The sequence below is a fragment of the Balaenoptera musculus genome, chromosome 4 (genome assembly GCF_009873245.2).
Source record: "Balaenoptera musculus isolate JJ_BM4_2016_0621 chromosome 4, mBalMus1.pri.v3, whole genome shotgun sequence".
In the NCBI taxonomy this organism is placed as follows: domain Eukaryota; kingdom Metazoa; phylum Chordata; class Mammalia; order Artiodactyla; family Balaenopteridae; genus Balaenoptera; species Balaenoptera musculus.
In genome coordinates this window covers 130,444,510-130,464,135 of record NC_045788.1, presented here as the reverse complement: position 1 = coordinate 130,464,135, position 19,626 = coordinate 130,444,510, and the positions used below count along the sequence as shown (strand labels likewise).

The 19,626-nt window shown below is 35.4% G+C and overlaps 1 protein-coding gene across 1 annotated transcript; it reads left to right on the top strand.

The window, feature by feature from the left end:
* Positions 1 to 905: 905 nt before the first annotated feature.
* On the top strand, positions 906 to 13,654 carry LOC118894065 (keratin-associated protein 26-1; the record flags this gene model as incomplete). The annotated part of the gene is made up of 3 exons (XM_036849714.1): positions 906 to 1,353; positions 1,651 to 1,864; positions 13,396 to 13,654. Coding segments are annotated over 3 exons (921 nt in total), but the record flags the coding sequence as incomplete, so codon positions are not given.
* Positions 13,655 to 19,626: the final 5,972 nt, after the last annotated feature.

Sequence of the window (19,626 nt, the reverse complement as noted above, 5' to 3'; positions counted from 1 at the left end):
TTCTTTTTCTTTTTAACCAAGAACATTAGTTTTCAGTTGGAACATGAGTAACCATGAAATGATAAGCCTATAATAAGTATGAAAAATGTCATGTTGTATCATTTTTTTAAAGGGGTTTTACTTATTTGCTTCTGTTTGCAGTAAGATCCATAATTTAAACAGCCCAATTTATTTATTTGTATTAAGAATACACATAAATCAAACTTTCAACTTGACTCAATTTATTTAGTGAAATGAATAAAATGAGCATGACTTTTTAAAAAAAGATATTTCAGTGGGGAGTCATTTTCCACCGGGATTCTAAAATAGAGCAAAGCACAAATTTCGGCACATTGAAATGTTCTACAGTATACTATTTTTAGACTCTCTCTGCCCCAAATCTTATAGGTTATAGGATTTTTCATTCTTTTATGACATAATTGCTTTCAAGTTTTTTTACCTTTGGCAATTTTCAAAAAGCATAGAATTCCCCCTCAAAGAGAGATAATTTGCCATTGTTTTAAAGAAGTTCGTTACCACTCTTCAAGTCCATTTCAAGACAGGAGTTCTAAGAATGTTTATGTAGTGGCGGTTATAATTAGAAGAAGTAAATGACCTTTAAAATACCTGTTTAGGTTGGATACTTTAAGAAGCAGAGGTACTATGAAAATTCCGTCACACTGTTTTATAGATATACTTAATCAATGGAAGGCATTGCAAGGAACACCCAGTGTTATGGGAGGTGGAGGCACCACTTCCTGGGCTATAATAGAGTTCTGATGCCATCTCAGGCAACAAGGAGGAAGAGAGTCTGTACAGAGCAACCACCTTCTGTGGGTATTTCAGGGAGCAAGCCGAATGAGAAACTTGAAACACTCACTTCTTTCAAATCAACCGCTGCCTGCTCTTGAAATCTCACTGTGCCTTGTCACAACTACTGCTCTGGAAACTACAGCTTGGGAACCCTCAGAAATGCCCGTCATGTTCCTCCTCCCTCCTCCATTGCCCTCTGCTCTACGAATGTGAGCGGTGGGGATGTTCTCTGCTTGCCCAGCAGCTGTCAAGACCATACCTGGCTCCTGAACAATGGCCAAGAGACCTGCAGTGAACCTACCAGCTGCCAGCTGGCCAACTGTGAGCCCAGCAACTGTGAAACTTCCAGCTGCCCTTCCTCTGGTTGCTATGTGCCCAGACCCTGCCAAGGCACCCGTTTTCTTCCTGCTTCTTCTTACATCTCTGGATCCTGCTTCCCAGTATGCTATAGACCTCTGAGCTATGTGTCTAGCAGCTGCCAACCCCCGAGCCTCCTCACTTATAGATGCCGCCCCTTGGGTTACTTGCCTGGTGGTCCTCATCCCCACAGCATTACCCACTGTAATGCTTTTCTCCCTTGATCCACTGAAATTGTCTTTTTATACATTTACCCTTTCTATTATCCCTGTCATCACTCAAGTTGGGTTGTGTTCCCCTTTGGTGAATACATACATTTCTTACTGCCATCTTGACTCCTATCTCCAGTGTCTTCTCTTTAGCTTGAATACTGTGTTTAGAGTTAATACTCCTAAAATTAATTTCATCATATGACTCTTACTCAAAAGTGTCAGTAACTCTCTTTCGCCCACAGAGAATTGTCCAAACACTTGATTTGCCCTCCTCTCCTTCCCAATAGAGATTCTGCACATTTGCTTCATGTCTCCAGTTACTCCATATCTGCCCTCATTTCATATCATCTTCTTGTTCACCCTACCCTTCCTCTCCTTTGGGATAATTCTTTTGGCATTGTGTCCAGCAGCCTCAGACCTCTGCGTCCTCTCTTCAGTGGATGCCAGCCTCTGACACATGTGTTTAGTACTTGCCATCCATCTTGCTCTGCCTGGGGAGGCCTGTAACTTCCTTATTCCAGCTAATAATCACGCTGAAGATCCAAGACAAAAATTTAAACTCCATGGACTTTTGCTTCTTTGTTCCTAGTATGTAGTGACTGCTTTTTCTTGATTTTCCTGTGCCTGATCTAATGAAAGCTGTTCCTTTCACATTTTTGTCTTTTCTTTCATCTCTCCTTGCCATAAAATTATTTGGTTTAGAATGCTATTCAATGTCGCTTAGGTGTGGGAAGAATTTATCTGGTTTGGGTTGTAATAAATGAGTTTAAGTCAGAACTAAGAATCTGGTTCTTCAGTTTGTCTTTCATTATTTTAACACACACATGGCCAACCTCAACTCCCTGCAGAAGTAACTAGGACATGGTACACTCAACCATATGTTTTTATCTCACAGTAGGGGAATAGCCTGATGGTTTATTCCTCAAGCTGATTTATAGATCTCTGATATCTCTGATCCTACATACTTAAGTGACCCAAAAAGCCCTTGGTGGAAGTTATATTGAAAAGGCAAGATTAGGAATGATCTCCTTATCTTTCTCTTCCAGTGAACATACTTTGACCAGAATGTCCTTTCTGATTGCAAACTGAATCATATTTCACTCTTGTTTAAGTCTTTGATGGCTTCTTATGATCTATTCCTATAAAATGAAAATACAGACCCCTTATCATGATCTCTTTTTTTTTTTTTTTTCATTGTCTTTCTCCCTCCCACTTCTTTGGCTTCATCTTCTCAGTATTGCAAATTCTAAGCTCCTATGATTCTACTTACACATAGTTCCCCAAACATGCTGCTCTTTATAAGCATCCACCCTTTTGCATGCCATCATCAAGACCAGGATGAACTTCTGATCTATCTATCCTGAAGACTCATAGTCACTTTTAAAAACACAGCCCAACTTTATTAAACTGTTAATTTATTCAGTAAAATTTTTATTACTTCCTTACTACATCCCAAGCCATCCTGTGACAGGCACAAGAGATACAGAGGTGAATAAGACAAACTTGAACTATCTCAGTATTTACCAGAAGTCGCACACTATGGGACATATCTGTATTAAAGGTACAATTTTTTCCTCATTCAACATAAAATGTGTAGGGGTATATTTTTCAAAAAATAAAGTAAGGGACTTCCCTGGTGGTCCAGTGGTTAAGACTCCGTGCTTCCAATGCAGGGGGTGCAGGTTCAATCCCTGGTCAGGGAACTAAGATCCTACATGCCGTGGGGCATAGCCAAAAATAAATAAATAAATAAACAAACAAAACCAAAAAAAGTGCTGCTTTATCAGCAAACAGAAATAGAATTTTAATAAATAAATAAATAAAATAAAACTAAAGTGCAGAGACATGAATGTTCACCTTTTTGAGGAACTGTAATATTTAGCAACTTTGTCAGTGTGCGAGAAAGACAATGTTCTCTAGATGTTAACTAGTGGTTGTTCCCTTTAAAGAAGGCATGCGCCTCTGGTTCTCGGAACCCATCTCTACTTATGGATCTTCTGACATGGAAGCTGAATGTTGGTTTCTCTTACCACAATGTTCATGCTACTGTTTCAAAACCCATTCTAGTTCATTATTTTGCCTTACTTGCCTGGCTCTCCTAGATATTTTGAGTTTGTGACATCTGTACCCTTTATTTTTTGAAGCTTTTCCCAGGCCCTCTCCTTGCCCCTTACCCTAATGAGTAAATCACACCTTGACTTAGCTTTCCTTTTATCTCAGACATATTTCTGTTGCTGATCTTGTTGGACTGATTATTTTTTAAAATAATTTTAAATGAGATTTTAGTTGAAATGTGACATATATATGAATTTGTACACAAATCATTACTTCACAGATGTAGCCTTTATTCTGACCTGTAACCCATATATTAGTTTTGCCTGTTTTTGAACTTTAAAATGAAATTATATAGTATCTACCAATTTGTCTTGGGCTTCTTTATTAAATATTGTGTTTGTGTGATTCTTCCATGCTATTAAACATACCAGTAGTCTGTTTATTTTTCTTTATGTATAATATTCAAGGTACTAAAACACCAAACTGTATTTCTTCATTCTGCTGTTGCTGATCAGAAGGGCTGTTTCAAGCTTGGATCTGTTAGAAATAATGTATAAAATACTATTTTATTCTTGTACATATCTTTTGATATACAAATGGAGATATTTCTATTGGGTAATATATTTAGGAGTAAAGTCGACAAATTGTATGAAACGTGCCTGCTCAGCTTTATTTTATACCATGACAAAGTTATGCCCTGTAGTTATACCAATATTGATTTCTACTCTCAAAAGCATAAGAATTCCAGTTGCTTTACATCCTCATCCATATTTATAATTGATAGTTCTTTTAAGTTTAGCCATTCTAGTGGGTATGTAGTTATAACAAATAGTGGTTTTATTTTGAATTTCTCTGATGATTCATCAGGTTGAGAACATTTTTAAAATGCTTCTGGCCATTTGAATATTATTTGTGTGTGTGCGTGTGTGTGTGTGTGTGTGTGTGTGTGTGTGTAGTAGATATTCAGGTCCTTAGCTCTTGGTTTTAGTTGGTTGTCTGTTTTTAGGATGCGAAGAGTTTTTCATGTAGTCCATATATTAGGTCTTTGTTGGAGATATATATATTTAATATCTTCTCCCATATCACTGCCTGCCTTTTCACTTAATCATGCCTTTAGACTGGTACAAGTTCCTTACTTTAAGTTAGTCCAATTTATCAGTCTTTTATTTATGATTAGTACTTTTTTGTCCTTATTAAGAAAATTAATGAAGATACTGTATGATAACTTTAGAAAATGTTTTTGTTTTCCTTTCAACATTTAAATATGCCATCAATGTGAAATTGATGTGTGTTTGTGTGTGTGTGTGTCTTATGGGCCAAAATTGCAGTTGATCCAGCACCATCTCCTAAAAACTTGCTCCATTTTCTACTGCAGTTCAATGCCCTTGGTACATAAATCAAGTATCTATATATGGGTGTGTCAATATCTAGACTCTTTATTCTGTTCTATTCACTATTTGTCTATTCTTACATCAATGTCATGCTTAATTTTTCATTGTTTTATTTGTATTTCTGAACTCTTCTCCAGAATTTGAGCTCTTTGAAGGTTCCTTTTGGTCAATATATGACTAGGCTTTCTGTAAAGGTTTGTTGATTTGAGTTTAAATAAATTATGTTTTGGGTCAGATGGTAGTGAAATCTAGGGAAAGTGGTATTTAGATTTAGGATAGTACTGATGAGAAATTCTACATGTTGTATTTTTTTTTTTCCATTTGGAGTTTTATTCTGTGTGGGTGGAGACAAAAATTCACTTCTCATCTCCCCATAGTTCAAAATTCTAAGAGCTGGATAATTAAGGGACATTTTATATCCAATATTCCATGACTAGATAGGACTTGCTGATAGTTATACATTAGCCCACATGTGATAATTTAGTGTTGCCAGCTGTGAGTCATGTTTCTTATTTAATTAATTTAATTACTTTAATATCTGGCAAGGTAGTGATAATTATTCCTAATTTAGCCAAGATCATACAGATTGTAAATTACTGATCTGAGATTTATTTCCAAGTTTTCTCAAAGCATATGTTTCTCTAGTAAACCACATTATGATTACAGTACAAAATTTTGTTTACTTTAGCCAACTAATTCCAGATCAATATATTGATATTAGCTGATATTTATTGACTTCTAGCTTCATAGATATATTTCCTCTGGCTAAAATAAGTGGAGGATAGGTATTTAAGCTCTTTTTTCCACAAAAAATTAAAAATTCTTTATTAACATCTAAGCACCAATGTGTTGATTGTGATTAACCCTCTGGGTATAGTTATCTTTAAACTGGATATCAGAGGACTGCCTTCCTTCTGTCAAACCATGAACTCAAATAATATATTGCCCTTCTTTAATGAACTCCAATCAAGAGAGCACTTTAGGTCTCCATCATAACCAATCATGAAGCATTGTCCCTGGAATTCAAAATCAGACAGAATCATCTTTTCCTTATCTTGCCTAAGATAGACTGAAGAAAATTAAATATTTACACTTGAATAATAATTAGGTTAGACTTTAAAGCAGCACACATAAGGAAAAAATGTAGGGTTAGTCTAACAGATTGTTCAGATATTTTGAGCTGAGATTTTGGAATCTGAGTCTTTACTCAAAGCTTAATTCTGAATAATCATTTCTCAACATAGAGAGTAGTTTCTTTCTTCTCCACTGAGACATAATTTTTCTTAGGAACATTTTTTAAAATTTAGAGAAGGTGAAGCCATTGTAGGTGACTCTTAAGGAATGTATGGACTTCCAGTTTCAGCTCCAACATGTAAAGAGCTTCGAAGTCATCCCTTCTGTCTAAAACAAGAAAAAGTTGAACAACTTGAAAACCAGTGAGTTTTCCTGAAACCATCAGAGAGCTGAAGGAAATTATATATGTCAGAAGCTCAGTTCCTCATAAAGAAAGGATGAACAGTGGAGATAATCTCTTTAATTTTCCTTATGCTTAATTGATCCAAAAGAAATGTATGCAGTAGCATGACTACTTAATCATTGTTCTTTTCATCATTTAAATTATTCAACCAGTCTCTTGCTTTGTTTTTTTAATATATAGTCCCTGAAATGATTGAAAAAATCTATTTAAATAAAATAACTGTTTCAGATTAACAACTCAATATTTCAGTGTATCATTTGATTAATACATTTGCATCACTTGAAGTTACTTCAGTGTGCATAATCGTTCAGTAAATAATAAGGAATTTCTATTACATGCCAACTTCTGTAAAAGGTGATGGAGATGCAGTGATAAACAAGACAGGTACTATCCCTTCCTTTATGGAGGTTACACATTATCTGGGGGAGTAACAGAAAATAAGAGTAAACACTAATAAAGATATGGTACTATTAGAGTGTATAAGGTAGTATAAAGGGAGTGAAATGGTATTATAAATGGAGGGGGCAGCTACTTTCAGCAAAGTCAGAGGCATTTTGTCTTTTAAAGAATGACACATGAATTGTAACTAGAAGGATTAGGAGAGCATCCTGTGATAAACTGAAGCAGGTGTGTTCTAGGCAGGGAGAACAAGATCAAAAGCACAAACTTGGAGAGTATTCAGGACAGGAGGCTGGTGTGAATGGAGGGTAGTGAGTGATTTGAGAGTAGTACCAGAACTGACCAATATATTCAATGTATTAGACACTTTTGCCAACAACAGGGCCATCAAATCTCTCAGGTATGTTTAAAATGTATTTAACAAGCATTCGTTGTTTTCCAAAAACAGGGTAAGCACAGCCAGATGGGCATCCAATTAGAGATGAATATTTCATCTATACTTATCATGAATCATAGCATCTTGCTGAGACAGTAAGACTCAAAGTTCTTCATATTACATAAGAAAGACTGATTCTCTCACAAGACGATCTTTTTTTAAAATTAATTTTTATTGGAGTATAGTTGATTTACCATGTTGTGTTAGTTTCTGCTGTACAGCAAAGTGAATCAGTTATACATGTATATATATCCTCTTTTCTTAGATTATTTTCCCATACAGATCTTTACAGTAGAGTTCCCTGTGCTATATAGTAGGTCCTTATTAGTTATCTATTATTAGTTATCTATTTTATATATAGTATATATATACTATATCTATCTATCTATTATTAGTTATCTATTTTATATATAGTAGTGTGTATATGTCAATCCCAATCTCCCAACTTATCCCTCCCCTTTTCCCCCTTGGTAACCATAAGTTTGTTTTCTACATCTGTGACTCTATTTCTGTTTTGTAAATAAGTTTATTTGTACCATTTTTTTAGATTCCACATATAAGTGATAACATATATTTGTCTTTGTCTGACTTACTTCACTCAGTATGACAATCTCAAGGTCCATCCATGTTGCTGCAAATGGCATTATTTCATTCTTTTTTATGACTAAGTAATATTCCATTGTATATATGTACCACATCTTCTTTATCCATTCATCTCTCAATGGACATTTAGGTTGCTTCCATGTCCAGGAAGACAATCTTTAAAAATAATTTGCAACCATAAATATAAGTATTTGTTAATCAGTCATTAATCTAATATTTCATTGGAGTAACTCTAGGTTGACCTAAGATTTTGTAGGGTACACACCACTGAGGAGGAGAAGCAGGAAGTCCAGGAAGAATTTTTGCTTTGTGAAATGTCAGCAGCCATGCAGGGATGAGCAACAGTATTCTCCTCTAGATGTTTTAACATCATCTATTACTTCTATTCATGCATTTGTTTCACCAGATGAATAAAAATAGAACAGCAGAGTTTGAACTTTCAGACAGCTCCTTTGTAGCTATTAGGTGACAGAGAATATATAATGTGTGTAACTCTCAAACCAATAAAAACAAGAAGCATAGCAAATTTGAGATTATAGTACAAGATATGGAAGTGCCCTTCCTAGCCAAGTAAGGAAATGTAGTTATTTTTCTCTTGCAATGTCCAGTATCTTACAAATTTGGTTATTGACCTTCCATAGAAAGCTACTTAACCAATATCTTAACAAACACCTTGCTCATCTTTTGAAGGTTAACGAATCACAAAAAGTATATACTGAGATGTGAAAGTAACCCTAATTGTAAGCTTCAAAACAAATATTTAAAAGAAAACATTCTTAATTCTGTAACTTTTCTGACGGCGCTTAAATATTTGCTTAACATTTTTCAACGTCCAAGGACTTTTCTTCTCTCAAATTATTTGGATATTTCTGCTCCTTTTTACTGTGTGCATTACTTTTTTGTATGGAAAATTGCTCAGCATATTTTAATGCACTCTTTTGTCATTTCTTATGTCATTATTGCTAATACATTCAACATGATCATTTTTCTATTTTTTGTTGTGTATATAGATTCTCAAATTTTAGGTTGTACATTGAGAGGAAAGCAGGTTGTTTTACCTCCTACTTATCTAGCTTGTGCTGGGAAATATCTAAAAATGAAAACTAAAAATCTACTTACAAAATACATGAGGTTATTGGTACTCTGAAGTATCTAGCAATGGCCTTTTAAAATAGGATTAATTAGGAAAAATCCTGTGGGTAGTGAAAGCATCCATGTCCTATGCATACTCTAACATTTTCCTATTGTGGAAAATAGTGACTTTTTCCAAGTGGGTGAGTGCCCTTTGTGTGACATCTGGGCCTCCAGGATGTCATGAGAAGACAGTTTACTGCCCATGAGGAACCTACATAATTGTCACATGTAAAACATGCTGCTAGTGAGAGGCTGTAGGATGAACTTACAGAAAATCTTCCAAGTTCATATTCCAACAAGGGTGGATGAAGAACAGCACTTCTGTATAGACAGAATAGTGTCAAACATGTCACTTTGATAAAGGTCCCTCACTTGAATCCAGAGAAGCAATGCTGCAAATTGGACATTTGGTATATAGATCTGTCAATCAGATGCTAGAATTTTTCAGTATTAGAAAAGTAATCCAAACAAACTTTATATAGTAATTTAAGCTAATCTTAGGATCATTAAACTCTGTGGTCCCTCAAAAAATTTAATCTTAACTCAGAAAATTTCTTAAAGTCCCATGTAAATTCATCTAAATGTGAATTTAATAATAACACCATATCATTATTTAATGCCTTATTGCAGAACATACGATAGTGCCAAGCATTTAAAAATTTACCTGTGAACGAATGTGATATTGAACACATGACGTTTTGCTTTCTTAATTACAGCCATGCTGACCAGCTCTATCACAATGTGTATGTCAAATTACTTAGCAAAACGTAACGTATTTTTTGAACAGAAACTGTTACATTCAAATGATCCTATGAAATAGGCCCACATGAAAATTTAGAACAATAGAAAATTAAATTATAGGAGCTCATACTTCCATATGCACAAGTCTCAGTTATCATTTTTGAAGCATTTGTTCAACTTTAATCAGCTCATTTTAGACATGAACCTATAAAGTTTCTTAACTCACAGTGAGTACTGGATCACAGGTGTCTTAGCTTTGTATTTCTTCTACAATTGTCTTATATTCTCATCTAAAATCCAGACACTTACTATTCTCTGGGAAAAAAATCTCAAAATAATATATTTTATTCTTTGAATATTTGCATCTTTTGGCAATTATTTAGAAATTAAAGGAAGGGTTATAAGGATTGCACTATAGGATATATTTAAGTGAGCAGAATCGACCATAGACTAGGTTTTCTTCTGAATACAAACCAGAGCTTTATTGAAAACTGTTAAAATCCTTTTATTTCTATGACAAAGAAATTGAGTTTACTTAATAAGGCATCTTGCATAGAACCTTCAGAGGAACAATTTAGCTTTATCTATGCACTTAAGGTCAATGGTTTCAGAGGCAAATTGAGAGGACACAAAAAAAATATTTTGCTGCTTCTCTATCTTTCTATTTTTTTAAAATTCCGTATGTGAGTACAAACCACCTTTGTTTCCGAATATAAATAGACCATTGTCAGATCTAACTACACAGTAGAAAAGAAAGATTACACAAAGAAATATTATGTGGCTTACACATAACACATTGCCTGTTCCTGTTTTTGCTAACAGTAGTTGTATTGATGAGCCCTCATTCTCCATTAAAACAGAAGCGTACTTTCCATTATCTTTATGGAATTCTTATTGGTTGATAAATATCTGGTATCGCCAAGTCAGCATGAGCTGCATCTCTGGAGGTGATGATGGCCTGCAAGATATATCTATAATACAAATTTATGAATTGATTACAGAACTTTCTCAATTGCAGGGTGAAAAGACTGCTATATTTTAAAGCATACTTGATGTCTTGTTTCTTGTAGAAAACCCTAGTCTCTCTTACTTTATTTATTATTAGGTTGAAGCAGTGCAGTACACACAGCGTTTCTGTTTTCTTTCTAGTGGTGTGGGGAGTGGGTGGAAAAGAAGAAAGACAAAGATGGGGGGGCTTGAAAGGGAAAAAAAAGGTTGCCCAGAGATAGAATCTGAAACTATGTTGATGAAATACAACTTCATATCTTTGCTTCAAATTGTATCTCCAAATGCATTCATTCAACATCATGTATTCAATAAATATCTTTGAGTTGTTATTATATGAAGGACACTATTCTAGGTGCTGACCACAATTTATTTGCTTGGGTGCCTTTACTACTGAATCTTCTCTGTCTAAACAGGAAGTTTAGTTACCACATGAATGCTTTGGCATCTGGAAGCAAAACTCAAATAAAGCTTAAATCTGATGTGTTACTCTGCAAACTATCCACCAAATGTCAAAGAAATTTGATATGTGTTTGGTGTTGGGGAGTATTTTCCGAAAAAGATAAAATTTGCCGAAAGTTGCATGAAAGCTTTCACTGGCAATGGACGCTTTTCAATGGAAAAGAGTTTCTGTCTTAAGAACCTCTGGAATGCAAAGAGATTGTTTTTATTTTATGTAAGCACAGCTAATCAGTGACTTTGAGAATTGGTGGATGCCTAGGGGATTTTCTTGTCCAGTGGATCCCTGACCAGGCTTTGTAGAGACATCTGCAAGGTAAATCAGGTTCTTGGGTCCAATTACAACTCTCTGAATATAAGCCTCTAACTGATAAGTCCAAGAATCTGCTTTATTTTTTTCCCTAAAAGCTCACCATATTTTCAAAGCAAAGTTTTGTTTGGCAATAAACAATCTAAACTATCCTTTCTAGATGCTTATGTTTTTCTGGGTTCTTAGAATAAGATCTCATGTTATGAAATATGCTTAACAAATGATAGTAAAATTAACAATCAAGATCGAAAAACTAGGAAGGTGAACAAATAATTAAATATACCAAAATAGGAAATCTCACCAGTCATCTAAAAATGCATATTAGATTAATAATAAAATGTTATTTCGCATATCAAATTGGCAAAAATAAATAATGGTAGCAATTCCAAAGGTACTGAGGTTTTGGTGAATCAGATACTCATTAGAAGTGTGAATTTGGAAACATGTATCAAAAGCCTTTAAAATATAGTGTGGGGACTTCCCTGGTGGTGCAGTGGTTAAGAATCCACCTGCCAATGCAGGGGACACTGGTTCAAGTCCTTGTCCGGGAAGATCCCACATGCCGCGGAGCAACTAAGCCCTTGCGCCACAGCTACTGAACCTGAGCTCTAGAGCCCGCGAGCCACAACTACTGAGCCCGCGCACCTAGAGCCCGTGCTCTGCAACAAGAGAAGCCACTGTAATGAGAAACCCGTGCACCGCAATGAAGAGAAGCCCCTGCTCACCACAACTAGAGAAAGCCCGCACACAGCAACGAAGACCCAACACAGCTAAAAATAAATAAATAAAATAAATAAATTTATTTAAAAAATTATATAGTGTGATGTAAGTTAGAATATTTTTATGAAATAATAAGCTAAACAGGAGTAAAGCAGAAAGATGAGCAGCCTCCAAACAAATCTTCGCGAATTCACCAGTTGTCATGGGGATCTATGAAAATATTTGCAAAATCTTTCAGGGTTTTGGAAAAATCTTTACCTCAGGCAGTGAGTATTCCAATTAATTTGAATTTTACATGCCAGATTTTTTAAATGGGGGGATTTACATGTGGATATAATCTGGATATAATTTTAGAATAAGTGCAACAGTTTATTTTAGAAAGTTTAATTTACAAAATCCCATCACATTGTGTATATTTATATATATATTTTTTAAATTATTTATTTATTTATTTATGGCTGTGTTGGGTCTTCGTTTCTGTGCGAGGGCTTTCTCTAGTTGTGGCGAGCAGGGGCCACTCTTCATCGCAGTGCGTGGGCCTCTCACTATCACGGCCTCTCTTGTTGCGGAGCACAGGCTCCGGACGCGCAGGCTCAGCAATTGTGGATCACGGGCCCAGCTGCTCCGCGGCATGTGGGATCCTCCCAGACCAGGGCCTGAACCGGTGTCCCCTGTACTGGCAGGCAGATTCTCAACCACTGAGCCACCAGGGAAGCCCCCACATTGTGTATATTTTTCTCATTTTGCTGACAACCAGAATTGTGAAAACTTCAAGGATGAGAAGTCATTCTTGTTTCGGGAGCCACTAGCCTATTCTTTGTTGTTTGTACCCACAGTTTATGGATAAGAACACTTACTATGCTCTCCCTCCCTTCTTCCACCATATCCTGGAGAACGAATTACACGTCAGCTATTTATAACCCTCACACTTTGCTGGAAGTAATCAGAATGAGGGTAATATCTGGGACAGGAGTGTTTGAAAATACAAGTAAAACTTTATGAGGAGGTTAGAGGGTATTTTCACTGACATCTGAACAACTACTAATAAAATGCTATCAAGTAAAAAATCGGAGCAAGACAAGAAATAAGTATGTATATGGAACTCCTGGAAAGCAGTAGGGGTACATAGAAAATTTACTTAGAAGGAGACAATCACATTTGAGGAAATTTCTATAACTCTTCTGAAACTCAGTCTGTTAACTTCATGTCTTTCAATAACTGCCACTCTGGAAATGATAACACTGCTCTTTTGGAAGTCATTGCTGTACTCCTTTTTTCTTATCTGTTGTTCTCTGCTCTGGAAGAGTGATCTGTGGAGGTGCCCTCTGCTTAATCAGTAGCTGTCAACCTGGCTCCTGGACTACTGCCCAGAGCCCTGTGGTGAGCCAACCAGCTGCCAACCAGCCAAATGCGGGCCCAGCAACTGTGAAATCTCTTGATAGCTTTCCGCTGACTGCCATGTTTCTAGACCTGCAGAAACTGACTTTGCTCCTGCTGCTTCCTGTGTGTCCAGTACAGGCCACCCACCAACCTACACCCGATGCCCAAGTTGCCCAAGGTTAACAGCTGCCACTGCCTCACCTACCTCTTCTTTGTCTGCTAGCTCTTCAAGTATATGTCTGGTTGTGGTGTTCCTTTGGTCTATGACTCCTGTTGTTGCAATCATTGACTACGTACATAGCAGTGTTCAACCAATAGGCTTATTGTCCAGTCTCTTTAGACCTCTGATCTATGAATCTGGTAATTTCTGATGCTTGTGTCCGCTCTGGAGCACCTGGTATTATTTATCTTCCAGTAAGTTTGGTTAAGCACAATCAATATTAGGATTGGGATTTCTTGCTAAAAATGTCTCTCTATCTACCATCTATCACTTCTTACAGAAATGTTCCAAAGACAGATAGATAGGAAAATAGGTAGATATAGATGGTAGATAGATAGATAGATAGATAGATAGATAGATAGATAGATAGATAGATAAATTTTTTTATACTAGTTGTTTCAAGATGTTCCTGGACAGCACAGTGTTTAACTTGTTTTTTGTTCACGTGTCTTCCAGAATGTGAGAAAATAGTTGCTTTAACTCCTAGTAAATATGTTTTTTCAGGTGCTGTAAATAAGACTTTTGTTAACATTCATTAGTTTATTATAGTAAATTTATGGTATTTTTAATTAATGAGAGGGCTCTGTCCACTTGATAAAGAATGGCAAATGTAACCTGAATGATTTTTGACTTCTTCATTGATTCGTTAAGCAAGTATTTATTAAATTTCAAAATTGTGCCAAGTACCATGTTGCAACAGTTTCTTTGGACCCTTCTAGATGTTGGTATCCTAAGGTTTTTTTTTTTTTTAATTTTATCATTTATAAACTATTCTGATTAAAACCACTCTCAGGCCCTGATTCTGAGGCTCTCATGGGCATAGGACTAGAAGGGAGTAAACGTCATTCAGTGGTGACTCCCAGGCTACCAGTGAGGAGGACAGTACTTGGAGTTTATTCTACCTTATCATGGCTCTCAAGGATGTCAGGTAATTAAATTTGTGCAATCTTGTTTAGTCTTCAAGTAGCCACTATAATTAAAAACATAAAACCTGCTAAGTACACATGGTGGGAGCGGTGTAGGTGTGGAAGAGCGGTCAGTGATTGTTGAGTAAAATGTATGTGTAAGTCCCTCATAATGAATCAGTGTGTGTTGGAATTCCATCAACTCTTCTGCAACTGAGAAGAATATGCTAAAGTTTTTTTCAAAATGATATTTTAAAAATATTAACTGTACCAATTACTGAAAAGTGTGCACTCTGGGAGTTTAAATAGAAATACAATTTGACAGAGGAGTAAACATACTGTGTATAGATGGTTCAATTGTTCTCAGTGTTTTTTCAGTAGTACTGGTAAATTAGTCACATGAATTGGTACAGAATAATGTCACAAGAGTCTCATTTAGGCTTTCCAGTAATGTATTGGTTTTCTATAATCAGCTAAAAAGCAGAAAACCATGTGTTTTTTGAAGTAATAGCTTCCAAAACTTATGAAGACATTGAGGTATATCTACCAATGGTGCATTTACATCTACTGTCTATTCATCACACATAGAGCCACTAAATTGTCACAAGTGTTAAATTCTTCTTTGCTTGGATACTGTATGGTGGTATGTTGGAAGCTTAATAAAAAGGATTTTCACCATGGAGACCATTGGATTTGCTTCATTTCCTGAGAAAAAAACTATAAGAAAAGCCATAATCAATTGTCCTGTTCTTATTAGTAGAGGGTTGGTAGATTATATATGGGGGATTCACTTAGTAAAGTATATTATAATTATTGATTTTTCAGACTACAATGGTGCTATTTAGCATCCAAAAGTGGTATAGTAACATATTTTTTTTTTGTCTTTGACCATAATCAAAGGAAAAACGAAACAAACATTTTCATGATGGGGGAGATGTCACAAGAGCTGGCCTATAGACTCAGCTCCTTTTCTTAATAATTCTGTGACATGGATACATTGTGTAGATTTTTAAAAATATTTTATTTATTGATTTATTTATCTGGCTGTGTCAGGTCTTTAGTTTTGGCACGTGAGATCTTCGGTGTGGCACACAGGTTCTCTAGTTGTAGCACGCGGGCTCTAGAGTGCATGGGCTTAGTTGTCTCATGGCATGCGGGATCTTAGTTCCCCAACCAGGGCTCAAATCCACATTCCTTGCATTGGAAGGTGTATTCTTAACCACTGGACCACCAGGAAGTCCCTTGAGTGATTTTAAAATTTATCTTTTGATGAGGAAATCAAATCTTCCTGCCTCAGAAAACTGCTACAAAAATTAAAAGAGATAAATAGGATGAAGTGTTTTAGAATGATACCTGAATGGTACCAATATGTAAGTTATTAAATAGTAGCTTATTTGACAAAAGAAGTTAAATCCCAATAGCCTGTGGTATAAACTGATGAAGACATGAAATAAACAAATCTCTTTAATTTTTGAGTAGTAAATAATTTAGCTTCTAGTTTGCATTTTAAATAGATATTTTATTTTAGAATTGTTTTAGATTTACAGAAAAGTTATAAAGGTGATACAGAGAGTTCTATATACTCCACACCTAGTTTCCCACACCAAGTTTAATAACAACTTGCAATGGTATTTGTATTTGTCACAATTAATGAACTTATCATTATGATCTAAAATCCATACTCTGTTCAGACTTCCTTAGTTTTACCTAAAATCCTTTTTATGTTCCTGGTTCCCATTCAGGATGTCACATTATATTTAGTCATCATGTCTCCTTAGGCTACTCTTGGCTGTGACGGTTTCTCAAATTTTTCTTGTTTTTGATTCCTTTGAGAATTCTGAGGAGGACTGCTCAGACCATTGTAGAATGTCCTCAATTTGAATTTGCCTGATACTTTTCTCAGGATTAGACTGGGTTTATGGGTTTTAAGGAGAAACACCACAGAAGTCAAGTTCCGTATTGAGAGTATATACAATCAACATGACATCATTATTGATATCAACCTTGTTTGTTTGGCAGAGGGAGTGTTTGTCAGGATGCTCTGCTGTAAAGTATTTGTTTTTCCTCTTTGTCCATAACTGTGCTCTTTGAAAGGAAGTCACTGTGTGTAATTCTTACTTAAGTCGATGTGATGCTCCAGTTCTTCAAGGGAGAAACATTTACATACATTATTTGGAATCCTTCCACATAGGAGATTTCTTAACTCTTCCCTATTTGTAATGATTTATTTATATCAGTGTGGACACATGGTTATGTATTTTGTACTTTGGAATATAATCTAATATTATATTATTTAGTTTGTTGTTTGAATTGTTCCAGTATTGATTATTAACAGTTCTTTCAGTTGGCTCCTGTGTCTCTTTGACCTATCCTCATAACTGTTTAGTTTTTACCTTTGTTTTTGAGAATTTTTTACTTCCTGGCATGAGAAAATGCACCAAGTCCATCTTGTATATTACCTTTGGGGGATATATATATATATATTCCACATGAGCATATTATGTTTTAACTTTGCAGACTCATTGGGTATTTGGCCTTAGAGAGGTGTTGCTTAGGTAAGCTTCATCAAAGTACTCCTAAGAATAAACTTATGCTTATATCAAACTGCTTACCAGTTTTTGATGTCTGATATTATATCATGTTTGATATATTAAATAGAAACTGTTATGAAAAAGAAGAGAAAAAAATTTCAAGAACATAAATGATCACATAATGCATATATAGATACTTACAATGGCAATATCATTCTGTTTTGTATTAACAGGGAATTAAATATTTGTTAGCTGAAAAGCTACATTCCTTTCAGATTCAAGGGACACTTGACAGAGTATTGCTACTTGTTTTACTTGAAAAACAAAAGAAAAGAAAGTGCTTAAGAGTGAATATGTGTGTGTGTGTGTGTGTGTGTGTGTGTGTGTGTGTGTGTGTGTGTATAATCTCCATTCCGTGGATAAAAGTTAAAGAAGTGGGACCTTAGTCTAAAGGGGAACCTGAGTTAGTTTTTTTTTCATGAAAGGTATCCTGAGAAATTGTTCTTTATGCTCAAAATGACCATATGTGGGAAAAGAATGGCTTAAGATTAAACAGGAATGGTGATTGTTAGACATAAATAAGATTTTTACAGAAAAAAGAATATCACTATAATAGGTTACAAGTATGAGATCTATATGTAAATATATTCAAAAAGAAGGTAAACTGATTTTTTTTTTAGTGTGTTTATTAAATGTTTATCTATATGAAAGCAGAGGTTCAAAAGAGGTGGTTTGGACTTTTGCTACCAACCAAGATGTAATAACAGGGACAGGATTTATTCTTCCACTTGAAGTAATCATAGTACTGGGCAACATATTTGAAACATGGATTTTCAGGACACTGGAAGATAGGCAAAGAAGTGCATGAGGAAAGAATGAATGATAGAGAGGAGAGAGTTGAACAGAAAGAGATTTCCAGAGATCGGCACCAGGTCCACCAAAGCCTTACTCAGAACCTTACTCAACAGTACCTGCACGTGAGAAAACTGCACTAAATTGCCAAACTCTTCCACCTGAAAGAACTAATGGAGAAATATTCAGAGCTCACAGAGGGCTGTGAATAGTTTGTCCTCATACCAGACATAGTAGAAAACTGGTGAAGAACTCAGAGGGGTTTTCCCGTGGTGCTAGGACAAAAGTAGCCTTACATTAAACCATGCTTTAGTCCCACATGCTTAAAAGCAAGATCCAAAAAGATGAAACTGTTTCCACATAACTTAACTCTGGCCCAGAACAAAGCTCAAGTGTATTTATAATAATACAAAAATATGCAACTCACAGAAAGTGAAATAGTAATATCTGGCATGCAATCAAAAATTACCAGGCATTCAAAGAAGCAGTAAAATAAGACCTATAGTAAAGGAGAAAAATCAATCAATCAAAACTAACCCACACATGATCCAGATGCTAGAATTTTTAGACAAGGACATTAAAAATGGGTGGTATACCTGTATTCCATATATTTCAGAAGCTAGAGGAAAGATCGTTCTTATTAAATAGAGAAATGAAAGATAGAAATAAAATGGAGATGAAAACTTTAATACCTGAGGTAGAAAATACATTAACAGATTAGACACTATCAAAGAAACCATTAATATATTTCAAGACATGGCAGTAGAAACTATCCAGAATGAAACACAGAGAAAAAATACTGAATAAAATGAACAAACAGGGTGATTTATCAGGGTCTCTTACCTTTACAAATTCATAACATGAAATACAGATAGAGCCATAGTAAAGTACAGAATTTTGTCATCTCTCACATGTGGCTATAATTGACTCTAATCCTTGCCATTTCCATAACCTATGAAAATCCTGTACCATCCTTCTATTTCTACAATTCCCTGGGGATTGTAGCCCTGCTGCTTACTGCTCCTGTTGTCACTAGTTCACTAATTATCCACCCAGAAACTATACACAGCCTTTCTCTACTTTCCAAAAGAAATAAACGAATAATATTAATGGGAAGATAGGTCAAATGGTGGGTCATTTAACATTATATACATCATATCCCCTTCCCATACCAGTTCCTCTGCTCTCGTTTCCCCATTTCATTCTTATTTGAATTGATTCTGAGAACTACAAAATTTTAATCTACAATGAAAACAAGTTCCACCATCTCCGAATCTTATTCCCAAACTTACACATCTAGGCTAATCAATGTGCTCAAAATAACAAATTGACCTCCTTGTACGTAAATCCATTTTAGAAGGCAGTTGAATAGATTATGAATAGTGTTTTTTGTTTTGTTTTATTTTGTTATATTTGGCCTCAGGGGAGAGATAACAATATTTCTGATTTCTTTGTTACTTGTGACATTTTATCTACATTAGGAAGTTGTAAATATATTATATTGGAGATACGTCAGCGCTATTTACCTCACTAAATATAAACTTGTGCACTAACTGAATAACAAAAAGAAAAGATTTTCCTTATTTACAATGAAGTCCAATTAGTTGTGCCAGGGGTATTTGATGGTGGAGAATAATAATTCAGAAT